Source organism: Xyrauchen texanus, chromosome 11 (assembly GCF_025860055.1).
Source record: "Xyrauchen texanus isolate HMW12.3.18 chromosome 11, RBS_HiC_50CHRs, whole genome shotgun sequence".
Taxonomy (NCBI): domain Eukaryota; kingdom Metazoa; phylum Chordata; class Actinopteri; order Cypriniformes; family Catostomidae; genus Xyrauchen; species Xyrauchen texanus.
The window spans coordinates 2,578,792-2,594,356 of NC_068286.1; the positions used below are offsets into that span (position 1 = coordinate 2,578,792).

The 15,565-nt window shown below is 39.5% G+C and overlaps 1 protein-coding gene across 1 annotated transcript in view; it reads right to left on the reverse strand.

Moving 5' to 3' along the window:
* Positions 1–12,240, reverse strand: part of LOC127652000 (polymeric immunoglobulin receptor-like) — a 33,606-nt gene extending 21,366 nt beyond the window's left edge. Inside the window, exons 1-7 of the mRNA XM_052138064.1 lie at positions 12,201–12,240; positions 9,324–9,650; positions 9,117–9,200; positions 8,670–8,981; positions 8,318–8,593; positions 7,084–7,185; positions 6,520–6,566 (exon numbers count right to left, since the gene is read on the reverse strand). Coding sequence (XP_051994024.1) covers positions 6,520–6,566; positions 7,084–7,185; positions 8,318–8,593; positions 8,670–8,981; positions 9,117–9,200; positions 9,324–9,650; positions 12,201–12,240 — 1,188 coding nt within the window. The remainder of the gene's footprint in view (positions 1–6,519; positions 6,567–7,083; positions 7,186–8,317; positions 8,594–8,669; positions 8,982–9,116; positions 9,201–9,323; positions 9,651–12,200) is intronic.
* Between the last annotated feature and the right edge of the window lie 3,325 nt (positions 12,241–15,565).

Here is a 15,565-nt window from a genome sequence, read left to right on the forward strand (position 1 = left end):
ATTATAGTTAACTTTGCTTCTTGGAGAAAGTTTTGAAAATGTTCTCAAAGTTTTGCAGTCTCATTTCACTCTCTCTTATCTAACACTTCTGATTCATCTCCTTAATCCATGATCTGAATAAGACAGAAATGTGCACTGTTAAAATGAGAAACTGTCACTTAAACACACGGCTGTGGGTTCAGCACCATGGACAGCAGCTGGACGCAAACAGTGCAGCCTATAAAATAAGATCCAGCCTCCAATAATCTGGCCAAACATAACTGTCAGGAGGCGTGACCCTGCTGATTTAATGCATTCTTATTGGCTCTCTACATTTGAATCATTTTAATATATAAGGAACGCAATACACTTTAACTTTACAAACTAATTATTTTAGTTCGTTCTGAGCCAAATCTGTATGTTTTCAAAAGTTCTGAAATCTCCTTTCCAAATGTTAACTGGTCAGAAAAAAGAAACGTTACTAAAGTAATTTTTTAAATGAGAGTCCTCTGCAATTAATGCTGGGTGAAATATAAATTACAGTGTTGCCAAATCTCACAAGAGAAACAAGTGACCTGGTCTGGAAAAACAAGCAAAAATGAGCCTGTTGCATCACCAAAATAAGTGAGAAAAAGAAAGTAATAATTATTTTTCCTGTTTGGTGAGTTTATCAGTATATAAATCATGAAAAGCAAACAGTTAATTCACAGTTAAGTAGAATTTTAATTACAGATCTGATTCTCAGTACAGATATCATTAATGAATGATATCTACCAATAATTCAGTGAAGACTTGGAATCAAGCGATAAAAGTGCTTTAATAATATTTTCCTTGTATCTGGATTAACCATGCATGTATATGTAGTAATTACAAATGTTTGTTAAAAATGTCTTCATTCACAGAATGCTTCATTCACAACAGACAAAAAGGAAATGTGTGATGCAGCAGTTTTCTTCAGGATCAAAGCACATGTTTATTTTTTTTCAGACAATATTAAGTGGTGTAGTTCCAAAAATGTACTGTGATAAACTCTTTGGCCTTTGGTTTCAAGAACAAATTAGCCAAAATAAATGAAGTGATTATGACAGAACACCAGCATTCAAAACTAAAGTTTTGAAGAACAATTGAAAATCCCTTTGTTCTCCTTTTCGGTTATGCGCTGCAAAAAAAAAAAGATGAAAAAAAAACATAAATTTTCGATTCGGTTCCTGGAACTGTTTTTAGTCTGTGATATTAACAAATAAAATGTGTTTTACATATAAAATCCATTCAGTTGTATTATAATACATCTCCACCAGAGGGCACAATACTGTAGCACTATTGAACTGCTCTGCACAGTTTTCTGAGCACACATTTTCCTTGGAGTTTGTAGCCTCGTCTCATATATTAACGATGTCACTTATATTGCTGTGAAAATGATTCATCTAACAGCGGTGTTTGTCAGCACTGCACTCTCTCTTATCTAATACACATGATTCAACTCATCAGTTCATTATATACTGTCACTTTAACACACAGCTGGAAAGCAGCTGGCAGTCAAACTTCAGAAAAACTGTAATTGTAAAATAAACTTTTCTGATCTTAGTAATCAGAAACACTTGGGTCATTGGGGCCAGACTGGAAATGTAACCATTTTCAACTAAATTATTACTATGTCCTAAAAGTAGCTCATTCCTCCTGATTCATTCTTTTATTTCATACTTATAGAAAGTGTAAATCCATATTGAATATAGATAATAAACAGAAGCTGCCAACACAAACATCGACTATCTGCAGTATGAACTCTCTTTTTCTCAAGGTTTAATCTGGAAAATGAAGCAAACATGAACATCATGGTTACTAACGTAACCTCTGTTACCTGATGGAGGGAACGAGACGTTGTGTCGATGTAGTGACACTAGGGGTCACTCCTGGGAGCCTCAGACATCTCAAATGTTTGAGAAAAGGCCAATGAAAATTGTCGAGTGGAATTTGTATGCCACTCCCTCGGACTTACGGGTATAAAAGGAGCTGGAATGCAACCACTCATTCAGGATTCGCACTGAGGAGCCGAGACAAGCGGGTAGTTCAGTGTTGTGGCAGGAGGGCACAACGTCTTGTTCCCTCCATCAGGTAATGGAGGTTACATTAGTAACCATGACGTTCCCCTTCTGTCACTCACTCAAGGTTGTGTCGATGCAGTAACACTAGGGGTCCCCATGGATAATGCCACAACTACTGAACTGTGCTACATGGACTGGCGGTGCGAGATGGGCAGAGCTCTGTGTGCCTCATAGCCAGCACACCAGGCCATCTCATAACTACCCCCAATGCACTCGTAGGCATCAAAAGGTCCCCTGCACCTCGGGGACAAATAAAATAAGGACCAACTGACCCAGCCACGGCCTCTTATATTTTTTCTCCCAAAAAGGAACTAAATCATTAATCTGGGGGCCATATAAGGTCCACATCGGGGGTGTCCCTTGAAAGAGGAGGACACCACGGAGACCACACCTGACCCGGAGAGGGGGAGGGGATTTAGAGTGGGAATACATCACATGGTCTTATTGAGTCTGGTTGGCACATTATGTGGAGGGGTCCCGTTGTAGATCCTACCCGAAGGGGGAGGAGTTACTACAAACACGGTGACAGGGACAGAGAGGTCTCTGCCAAGGAAGACGCAGTTTACCAACGGAGAAACCCTTTTGCGTAAAATACATCACATAGGGTTATTAACGGGATAACCAACGCATGTGGAGCACCTACCCCAGTACAGGGCCTAATTGACACACGTAGTGGACCTGCGGCGAATTTCTCTGAAAACACACCAGCCACAGGGCTAAGGAGGAAGGACATCCAGGGTCCACACTTTTGTGAACGCAACTGGGAGCGCACACCTTCGTAGCACGGTTCGCTGACAGAGAATGCCTGCAGGTCCCCTACCCTCTAAATGGAGGTGAGCAACGTCAGGAGGGCAGTCTTCGAGGAGAGCGCCTTTAACTCAGCTGACTCTAGGGGCTCAAATGGAGTTCCCCGTAGGCCCCAAAGGACCACGGAGAGGTCTAACTAGGGAACGAGGCCTGGTCTGGGGGGGTTTAACCTTCTCGTTATTCTCAGAAACCTGACGATCAAGGCGCACTTCCCTTAATATTTTCATCTACTTCATTGTGATGTGCCGATATAAAAGAAAATTACACTTTCAAGGTGGAGAGGGACAGTCACCCCTCCAGCCTCTGCTGCAGAAAGGAAAGCACTGATCTAACTGCGCATCTCTAGGGGTGCAGGAAGAAGACCACTTAGCAAACAGACGCCACTTCAAGTCATACAGACGCCTCGTCGAGGGATCCCTGCCCTGAGTGAACGTGTCTACCACTGCAGGTGGTAGGCCACTTAGGTCTTCTGAGTCCCATCCAAGGGCCAAACATGGAGATTCCAGAGGTCTGCTGGCAGATGCCAGATGGTGCCCAATCCCTGAGAAAGAAGGTCCTTTCTCAGGAGAATTTTCCAGGGGGGGACTGTCGCGAGGAGCGTGAGGTCTGAGAACCAAGTCCATGTGGACCAATACGGAGCCGCTGGGATGACATGCTCCTCCCTGACCTTGCACAACACAACATCTGTGCAAGTAGGCTCACTGGGGTAAATGTGTATTTGCGCAGCCCCAGGGGCTAGCTGTGTGCCTGTGTGTCTGTGCCGAGGTCAGAGGTTGGGGAGAGCAAGCCACACGCCAAAGCTCCGCGCAAGGGGGACCAAGGGAACAATCGTGTTCGAAATACCGGCAGGTGGGGCCTCACGAAGGACCGGAGCCTGAGGTGCCACTTGTGACCATGCCAAGTCCAGGGACATGATGGGTAGCTGCACGCCGAGGCTGGCCCACTGGGGTGGGCTGTGGCAGAGCCAGTGTTACCTTTGCAGGGACACGCCCTTGGCGACGAGCAGACGGGGTGCGGGATCTTGACCCACGCCGGGGCAGGATGTGTTGAATAGCCTTCATCTGCTTCCTCACCGTTGAAAACTGCCAGGCGAAGTTTCCGACAGTGTCACCGAACAGGCCAACCTGGGAGATGGGGGCCTCAAGGAATCGAACCCTTTCGGCCTCTCTCGACGCGACCAGATTGAGCCAAAGGTCGCATTCCTGGACCACCAAGGCAGGCATCGCCTGCCTGAGAGAAAGCGCTATGACATTTGTTGCCTAGAGGGTGAGATCGGTTGCCGAGCGCAGCTCCTGCATTAGTCCCAGGTCATGTCTACCCTTATGCAGTTCTTTAAGTGCCTTGGCTTGGTGCACCTGCAGGAGTGGAGAGCGGAGGCAGCAGCACCTTAAGGCTTAGCCGCCAATGACGACGCAAGCCTACAGGCCCTGGATGGGAGCTTCAGATGACTCTGCCAGGTGGCAGCACTCTGCAGGTACAAGTGCACCCCGACCACCTGATCCACCTGAGTACCCCCTTGCACCTCTGGGAAGAAAGGAATGGGGGCGGAGCGTGACCATGAGTGCAACCAATCGTCGAGCCAACTGGGCTACCGCACCTGAGGGTGGGACCCTCGGTCAACCCTAGCCTCGAGTCAACCGCGTCAGACAAACCCGCTCTGCGAATCTGCAATCGACAACTAATCCTGACCCATGGTCATACTCACACAATAAGGGCATGAACCATCCACGAACACCATCTCCTCGTGGGTAGCACCCAAGCCCGTGAGACAGTGAACGTGGCCGTCAGAAGCGGAGAGATAGCGACCGCAACTAGGAATAACACACAAACGAAAAGGCATCTTGAAAAAGACACTTTCGTAAGTGCAACTCTTTTATTAGGAAATTTCTCTTTTTAGAGAAAATACACTCATTTTTATTTTTAGAAAATTATTTATTTCGCTGCTGAAGCGCCCAGGGGTATTTTTCTGCACAACACCATTGCGAGAGGGGGAGAACCGCTGCAATGCGCCATAGAAACCAACAGCTCGTAAGAGCGAGAAATGAATGGCTGGCAGAGTAATTCAGCTCAGTGAAATACAACCGATCGGCTCTGAAGTAGAAGTCTGAATCAGTGGTTGCATTCCAGCTCCTTATATATCCGTATGTACGGTGGAGTGGCATGAAAATTCCACTGGCCAATTTTCATTGGCCTATTCTCAAAGATCAGAGAAGTCTGGGGCTCCCAGGAGTGACCCCTAGTGTCACTACATCGACACAACTTTGAGTGAGTAACAGAAGGCGAACTAATTTTCTTTGTAGGTGGAGTCAGAAGACTGAATTCAGAATCAAATAAATAACTGTGTTTAGAGAGTATGATGAAAAGTGATCAGAGAATTGTCAGAGAAGTGATGTGAAAATGTCCAGACCACGAAACGGTTTTGCATTGTTACATAAAAAATGGTTGTCATCCCAATGACGAGTAGATTTAATTTCTTTATTCATACATTTATTTCTTTAGTTCAGTTGAATATTTATGGGAAAGTCTGTTGGTCATTGTATCACTGGTGCTAGCATAATAGTCCACTACAGCCAAATTATCAGTGACAAACCACCTCTTATTAAAACAATTACATCCTTTTAATTCAAATGTGTTAATGCATGAAACATGTCGCAACAACACAATAACAATAAAAATATTTACGAAAGTTCATCTGGTGAATTATGTATTTAAATATAAATGAATACTACAACTGCAACAATATCACAACTCAGAATAAAACTTTTAATTATAATGAATTAATCGAAGATTGCATTCAAAATAAATGCAAATGTATACATTTTACAAAGACTTATAATAAATAATTATAAACAGATAGTTGTATAAAGAAACAAGAAGTTAAATAAGAAAACTACTTTTTAAATGGAATTATGCAATAATAATTTCAGTGAAATAAAATAATAATGAAAATAATTATGCAAGTCAATTGTAATATTTGTAGTTTTCATAAGGTCAATAAAATGCATCTTGTGTTGAGTGGAAACTTTAAGTCCATTCTTAGCAAAGAAACCATTTCCTGTTTATCACGCCTGACTGAAGTGACAAAGGTCTAGTTTGGTTTCTATGATCTTCTACAGAATACACGTACAAGAAAACCACAAATAGATGCATTTGATGCTGTAACTCTACGGTGCACTGTCGCCACGGTAACAAATAACCTTTATACATTTTCAAGTCTAGATTAAATACTGTAGATTTGTTTTTGAAGTGCCACACTTGTAATGAAAGAATGGATACCAAATTAAACTCAACAAACAAAAACACAATCTGTTTTTTTTAGATCCTGCCAAACAGAACGGGTGGAACATTTAAATTAGTTCAGACTTGTGCGGTTATTTACAAATGTACAGAATAAATGTCTTTCCTGAAGGTGACTGTATCATCAGTGACAGAATCTTCATGTTTGTGGAATCTGACAGCAGCATACAGGAGCTCATCAGAGGAGTTTGAGGGAAACTGTACAGTAGAATAAAGAGTTGATGAATCACGTCTGCTGTCTGCACAGGATGACTGAAATAGACAGTTTACTGGTATGATACTGCAGAGATGTTTTTAATAAAGATACAACTTTCCAACACTCATTTTAACTCACCGTTGTATTCGTATCTTTCTTTCTCTTGTCTGATGTTGAGGAGGTTTCTGATTAACACAACACAAAATCAGTAGATGATCATGAATCTTTATAATTGGAGAAGCTCTTGAAGACTCAACACAACTGTATCATGAGTCCATCTGCTCAAACTGTTCAATCTTGGAGTGGTCAAGGGGTCAAATGTTTGGTTTGCTGTCATTAAAGGACGCTTGAGGATGAGACTCAACTCAAACTCTAATTTACAGAATCCTCTTGTGGGATTACTTCATGAATGAAGATAACTACAGGAGATGATCTATTAAATGAGTGAGAATGGAAATGGTGATGCTGAAAGAACGGACATTAGAGTGAAGTCATCAGTGGTCTATAAGGTCTGTTAGACTGATTGATTGACTGACAGATTAGATGAGAGAACTCCTCCTGAACCTTCATTTAACTCCATTTAAGATGGAAGAATAAAGAACACAGATGAACACTTCCGTGAATGAATAAGATCAGAGTAAATTAAGTGTGTGTGTGTGTGTGTGTTGTGTGTGTGTGTGTGTGTGTGTGTGTATTTATCACCTTGTCTCTTGTTGTGTGTTAATTTACAAACAGTCAGAGTGAATCCTCCAATCAGCAGCAGAATCACACACACACAAATGATGATGATGATCACGGAGAAATCTGGAAAGATTAATCAAGCGGTGATAATTATAGAAATATCTCAGAGATACATAGACATTTAAATTTAATAATATTTACAGAATTATTCAAATGACTTACAAGTCCAATACTTAGTTTACATAAATGTTTTCAGTAAATATTCAAAACTAATATGGTGGATAATTTGTAGCAATTTTGCAACGGCTGCAAACATTTGTGTCACTTTTTCATATTTTCTTTCTTTTTTTAATGTTTTTGTTATGGAAAGGGAAAATGCCAAAGCACACATGGATCAAGAAATGTTTTTGCACTTCTATTAATCAAATATCATATTTTTAGATAAATTGTATCTGCTTGTTTCAGTAATGCTTTACGATCTGTAATTTGTGTTTGAGTTTTGTGCGGTGAAACTGAAACATTAATTAATGAATCAGTGATTATATTAAAGTTAATTCACTTTAATTAATGAATCAGTGATTATATTAAAGTTAATTCACTTTAATTAATGAATCAGTGAAAATCTCTTCAATTAAATTCACTCAATCACTACTGAGAGAATCTTCCTGCTTCACTTTAAGTCAAGTCACTTTAATTTGTTTAACGCTTTTCGCAATAAACATAATTTCAAAGTAACTTTACAGAAAATCTTGTCTTAATTTCTTTTAAGCCTTCAGTGAGAGATCCAAATCATTGTATTTGTTGAAGCTGAATTACTCTGCAGGTATTTATTTTCAATAAAGCTTCTTTTTGCAGAACCGCTTACAACCTTTCTTCTTATTCTTCCATCATTCTCTCTCTCTGTTCACTCTTGATCACACTGGTGGTTTCCTGTAGAAGTCGTTAAATCTAACGCCACCTTTGGCTCAATCTAATCTTAGACCCTGAAACATCTTCTGCATTCTGAGGTTTTGAGCTTGTGTAAACGATTCTGATCGTCATGGAAACACACAAAACACCTCCAGTGGAAACTTTGTAGCCAAGAGAAACTCTAAAACTTGATACACCATCAAACCAAGTGAACAACTGTATTTTTAAAGATTATCATGACTATATGTAAATATGTAAATATGTTCATTGTTATAATTATTAGCAATTTGTAAATATCTGAATATTTCAATCAGTCCTGAGAGTGAAACAAATAACATCATCTCACCTCTTCTGACGTTCAGAATGACTTTAGTGATGACATCAGATCCACACCAGTATATCCCAGAATCCTCTTGTCTCAGATCAGTGATGTTTACAGTAAAGACTCCAGTAGATGCTTCATCACTTAAAGACAATCCATCATCTCTGATTCTCTCCAATGAAACTCCATCCTTTACACACATTGAGGCTTGATGTCCTTTACAGAAGAATGTCTGATGTTCTTCATGATGTTTGCACTTGATTGAGATGTCGTCTCCTTCAGACTGATTCAAGATCAGCTCTGAAAAGAACATCAGTGTCACTCCACACAGTTCAGACACAAGTAATATTCATATTGAGTTGTTCATGTCCCTCACCTTGTTTCCTGATAATGATGAGATGAGTGCAAAGATAATTCACGTCTCTTTCTAATGTCATTGCACAGCAGTATTTCCCAGCATCCTCTGCTGTCAGTCCAGTGATGGTCACAGTAAAGACACTTGCTGTGTTATCATCATTCAGAGTCAGTCTGTCAGTCTTGGTCTCATTCTGGTCTCTCACAGTCTCAATGAGAGGATTTCTATCTCTAGTGGAGCACTTCCCCTTACAGAGATACTTTGATTTATAGATCGGATCATACGGACAGATGATCTCGACAGATTCTCCTTCATGACCAAATACTGGAGGCACTAAAACACAGTAACAGACACTTTACACATCTACTGTATCATGATGTTCTGCTGTGTTTGTGTAGAATCAGTTCCACATAAAACTAGATTCTTCTTTTTTAATTATTTATTTAAATGTGTTTTTAAATTCCTCACTTTCTTTCACCTCCTGCACGACTTCAGTGTTCTCAGCAGGTTCTTCTTCATGTACTGACGGTGTTCTGTTGAAACCTAAAGGATCTGTCAATCACAAACAGATGATGCGTCTCAATATCTCTGATTATTTAAGTTTCTTCATTAAATATGAAATCTAGAACATGTCAAGGTTTGTACTGGATTTGATTGAGAGTTTGTTGTACTCACTCATAATGTGTAGATGAACAGTTGTAGTAATGATGGAGTAACTGTACGAGTGTCTGTAGATCTGAACTGCACATAAATAAACTCCTCCATCATCTGGTGTCACATCAATAATTGTCACAATGAAGAAATGTTTATCTCGGTCATCAGAAATACTGAATCTTCCTTTCTTCTTCCATTTATCAGTGGAATAGACCACCTCATCAAACGATTGTTTCCCTTTATATACAGTCTTGGCATCATAAACATTTCTTTCCGAATATTCACATTTGAATACAGCGGATCTTCCATTTTTCACCTCCAGTGTCTTTGAACCATCACAACATGAATCTATCATTCACACACAAGAAAATGTCATTCATATAACACGAGTGAGACATCTTTTATTTAATGGAGGTGAGGTATTTGTGGGGCTGAACAGCACTTTAAAAGATCATGAATTAAAATTTATTTAAAATTCTCAGTAATACTTTACAATAAGTTTCCATTTATTGCCATAAGTTAAAAACATTCATTAACATGAACTAACAATGAAAAATACTTTTATATAATTTTTTATATCAGTTAATGTTCATTTCAACATATACTGATGGATTTTAAAAATAAACATGTAATGTATTTGTTAACATTAGTTAATACACTATGAATGAACGTGAACCAACAATGAACAATTGAATTCAAAGATTTATAAATGCTGAAAAATACAGTGCATCCGAAAGTATTCACAGCGCTTCACTTGTTATGTTTCAGCCTTATTCCAAAATTGATTAACTTCATTGTTTTCCTCAAAATTCTACAAACAATACCCCATAATGACAATGTGAAAGAAGTTTGTTTGAAATTTTTGCAAATGTATTAAAATACAAAAATCACATGTACACAAGTATTCACAGCCTTTGCCATGACACTCAAAATTGAGCTCAGGTGCTTCCTGTTTCCACTGATCATCCTTGATGTTTCTACAACTTGATTGGAGTCCACCTGTGGTCAATTCAGTGGATTGGACATGATTTGGAAAGGCACACACCTGTCTATATAAGGTCCCACAGTTAACAGTGCATGTCAGAGCACAAACCAAGCCATGAAGTCCAAGGAATTGTCTGTAGACCTCCAAGACAGGATTGTATCGAGGCACAGATCTGGGGAAGGGTACAGAAAAATGTATGGAGCATTGAAGGTCCCAATGAGCACAGTGGCCTCCATCATCCATAAATGGAAGAAGTTTGGAACCACCAGGACTCTTCCTAGAGCTGGCCGCCCGGCCAAATGGAGTGTCCGGGGGAGAAGGGCCTTAGTCAGGGAGGTGACCAAGAACCCGAGGGTCACTCTGACAGAGCTCCAGCATTTCTCTGTGGAGAGAGGAGAACCTTCCAGAAGAACAACCATCTCTGCAGCACTCCACCAATCAGGCCTGTATGGTAGAGTGGCCAGACGGAAAACACTCCTCAGTAATAGGCACACAAAAGCCCACCTGGAGTTTGCCAAAAGGCACCTGAAGGACTCTCAGACCATGAGAAACAAAATTCTCTGGTCTGATGAAACAAAGATTGAACTCTTTGGCCTGAATGGCAAGCGTCATGTCTGGAGGAAACCAGGCACCGCTCATCACCTGACCAATACCATCCCTACAGTGAAGCATGGTGGTGGCAGGATGTTTTTCAGTGGCAGGAACTGTGAGACTAGTCAGGTTCGAGGGAAAGATGAATGCAGCAATGTACAGAGACATCCTTGATGAAAACCTGTTCCAGAGCGCTCTGGATTTCAGACTGGGCGAAGGTCCATCTTCCAACAGAACAACGACCCTAAGCACACAGCCAAGATAACAGAGGAGTGGCTATGGGACAACTCAGTGAATGTCCTTGAGTGGCCCAGCCAGAGCCCAGACTTGAACCTGAGTGAACATCTCTGGAGAGATCTGTAAATGGCCGTGCACTGACGTGCCCCATCCAACCTGATGGAGCTTGAGAGGTCCTGCAAAGAAGAATTGGAGAAACTGCCCAAAAATATGTGTGCCAAGCTTGTAGAATCATACACACAAAGACTTGAGGCTGTAATTGGTGCCAAATGTGCTTCAACAAAGTATTGAGCAAAGGGTGTGAATACTTTTGTACATGTGATTTATTTATTTATTTTTAATACATTTGCAAAGATTTCAAACAAACTTCTTTCACGTGGTCATTATGGGGTATTGTTTGTCGAATATTGGAATAAGGCTGTAACAACAAAATGTGAATAAAGTGAAGCGCTGTGAATAATTTCCGGATGCACTGTAGATTGTTCATTGTTAGTTTATGATATCTAATACACTCACTCATGTTAAATAATAGAACCCAATTATAAACTGTAACCAAATACTCATGTAAGACAAAAGTCTCATGTATTTCTAATATCAAAATGACTCACCAACTTTCATATTCAAATCCATTTGAATAAAATCTATTCTCGAAGTCCTTATCCGGTATCTTCCAGCATCATGTGTCTTCAGTTCTCTGATGAAGATCATGAGGTTTCCATTTTTGTTGCAATACAGAATAAATCTCCCTTCATTATTCCACTGATCGTGTTTATAATTAACTATGAGGTCATTCCACCGGCCCTGAGATTGCTTTTGCAGACTCTGATAGTTATTTGAGCAAGGACTCATAGAATAAACAAGAACACTTCCTCCAGAATATCCAGTTACATCAAAGCACCTCACTGAACCTGTCAATCAGATTGAAATTGTCAGTAGTTTGTCTCCAGTTACAGAATATTTCCAGACTTACAGTACATACTTTAAAATCACTCAAAATTTACCATGAAATTCTATTAATTACTGTATTAACAGATTGAGAAAAAATAATCACAATTGCAGTTGAACTAAATGAGAAGTGTATTGACCTGAGATGAGGTAGAAAGTGAAGATGAGGAAGATCTTCATTGTGAGTTGAGTTCAGCTTCACAGCAGTTCTGATTCTCCTCACAGGATGTTTGTCTTCTTTAAGTTCAATGTTCTCTGTGTGTCTCTCTCTGTCTCTACATCTGTCTGCTTTAGTTACTTCCTCTTTATTCAGCTCTTTATCAGTAATGATCAGCTTTACTGGCCCCTCCCACCATCACCATTCACTCAGTATTAAACACAGAGGAACAGCGACCTCTAGCGGATGTGATTGAACATGTAATACAGATTCCAGCTGTACTGTAAACAGGTCTGATTTTTTTTTATGTGAAATGTTGGTAAAAGACTTCACAAGAAGATTGCTAGTTCGATTAACCTGTTTGAATACCCAGACTCTGCACAAAATCTCTTGTTTTCATTTTAAGATGAATATGAGCAGCACTTAGCTCAAGCAAATTAAATGTTTTTGCATTTCCACTCCATATTTCCAGTGTAGAAAAGAGTATGATCCCTGCGTTTTTTTTTTTTTTTTTTAGCCCTCCAAAGCTCTCACAATGGATAGTAAAGTCTTCAGAGGGAATAGGGCACAAGAGTTAATCACATCTGAATGAAACACATCCAAAAATAACCTGTTACATCTTTTCATTTTCTTCTAAAAGCACACTAGAGCAGCGTTTACTAACAGATTTCATCTGGCAGAGCACATTTTACTCACACTATGTATGTTTTCAATGTTTTCTTTCAGTTTTGTAGCCTCGTCTCGTGTATTAAAGATGACAATCATGTTGAAAATGAGTTCTCTTACCACAGTGTTTGTCTGTACTGCTGCTGGAGTCCCACAGTACTGCCTCTCTCTTACAGTATCTTATACACGATTGACCTCACCAGCAGGCCCAGACAGACTCTGTACATTCACCACCACTTGAATGTTTGTTTACTAAATATTTTGGCTATTTGAGGATTCTTTCAGCTTCCAACAAGACTGTACTCTCATCTCCATTCATACATTTCACTATGCTAAAATCCCTTAAGTACAATTCTGTAGATTATCCTTCAGAAATTGCACTGAAAAAAGATTCTGTCTGGACCTGCTCATCAGTTCATTATTAGAGACTCCGTGATCTGAATTATATCATGTTAAATATGCACTGAAGCTGTGGGAGCAGATTGAGAAATGCTGTCCTGTCACTTTAACACAGCTGTAGATTCAGCACCATGGACAGCAGCTGACAGTCAAACTTCAGAAAAACGCGAGGTGAAAGTTTAACAGCACAAAATGAAGAAAGAGTGAGTAACTGGTAAATAATGAGAAACTAGAGAGTACCACTGGGGTCATTTAACCACCCTTCAACTTACTAAACTATTATGTGACCATCACGTGACACAAAATTGTATTTAATGTATATATATAAAAGTAAGACATTCAGCAGACATTAACTCACATTTTCCTCTAGATGGAGCCAGATGATTAAATTTGACACCTCAAGTGACTGTGTGTTTAGTGTGAATGATAAAAAGTGAAGAGAGAGAATTTTAATGAAAAACCCCCTGAGCTCACTTTGACTTACTGTATGCACAAACACATCACAAGCAGGAAGTCAATAGTCACAGATGTAGAGATAATCTGACTTTCATTCTCATGAGATTTCTTGAAATGTATGTTTGTTTGTCTGTCTTGCTTTCTACCATTTATTTAATTCATGTGTTTTTCAGCTGTCTGACAGAATAAAAGCCAACAGAACTCTAGAGAATCATTGGCAATGAAACAATGAAACACAAATATAGGTCATTTTAATGATGATTCATTTGTAAAGGTAATTGACTTTGTCTTGTGCGGTGATCTCACAAGAACTTCCGTGTATGAAGACACAGACTCACCACTTCACTGTCTCTCATCTCTCTCCTGTCTGATGATGAGATCACCTCTAATATCACAAACATCAAATACACAATCACATTCAGTAATAATCTCAGAATCATCTCTTGAGAACATTTAACAACATAAAACACAGTGACACGCTGATATTTATTCTCGTAGGAGAACTGGCTGTTTTGAGAAAAGATCACAGCAGCAGTATTCAGAGAAGCATCATCTTGTCTCTTGTTGTGTGTTAATTTACAAACAGTCAGAGTGAATCCTCCAATCAGCAGCAGAATCACACACACACAAATGATGATGATCACAGAGAATTCTGGAAATAAATCCCACAAACACACAGTGATAATTACAGAAAAACCTGAAAATGAACATCAACGTAGAGCAATAAAACATGACATTTACATGGCAGTTCCTCCAGAATATTGTTGTAGTTTTTCATGCCAATTTTGTGAAAAATCACTCAGCATCTTTGGGGTTTTGATTTCAGAAGAATAGACTTTATTATCACACAATAAAGCCGAGATGCCTACAGTGAAACCACAGTACCAACAACAACTGAAGCATCTCTGGTTTGGTTTTACTTAAATACACCTCCTCAAACAAGGTGGGGCTTACATGTATTATCTATCATGCTCTTCATTGACTCTGGTCTGACCATATTAAGAAGTAACAGAATGTCCTTTGGAAGAGATCAATTCTCCCCCCTAAGTAATGCTATTTATGTTTCTGCACACACAGTTAAATAGTCAAACATATGTGAGCACATATTCATCACGTCACAGGCCTTTACATAGAGTAAACTGCATGTTTGCCCCTCAGACATAACTGTGGTATAAATCAACAATGTTTTTCATTGATTATTCCTGATTAACTTGATAAAAATATACTACAATATCCAATCACATCAAAGCATCTCACTGAACCTGTCAATCATATTAATATTGTTATCCTCATTACTTTTATGGCCAGTTGAGCCTCCACAAATAAGCAGCTATTGATCTGTTGATTACAGTTTGTCAGTACATGTCATTTGGTGTAGAATGATCAACAGAATTCATCAGGATTGCTGTAATACTGTAAGAGAAGTGTATTGACCTGAGATGAGGTAGAAAGTGAAGATGAGGAAGATCTTCATTGTGAGTTGAGTTCAGCTTCACAGCAGTTCTGATTCTCCTCACAGGATGTTTGTCTTCTTTAAGTTCAATGTTCTCTGTGTGTCTCTCTCTGTCTGCTTTAGTTACTTCCTCTTTATTCAGCTGTTTATCAGTAATGATCAGCTTTACTGGCCCCTCCCACCATCACCAGTCACTCAGTATTAAACACAGAGGAACAGCGACCTCTAGCTGAGGTTAAAGTTTCTGCAACGATGCATGCAATTAGATCTCCATACAAAAGGATCATTTTCATAAATTCTTTACATTTTCAGTCTACAAGATATGTCACATTTAAATATAATGTTTAATGAATCATTAAAATAAGCCAAACATG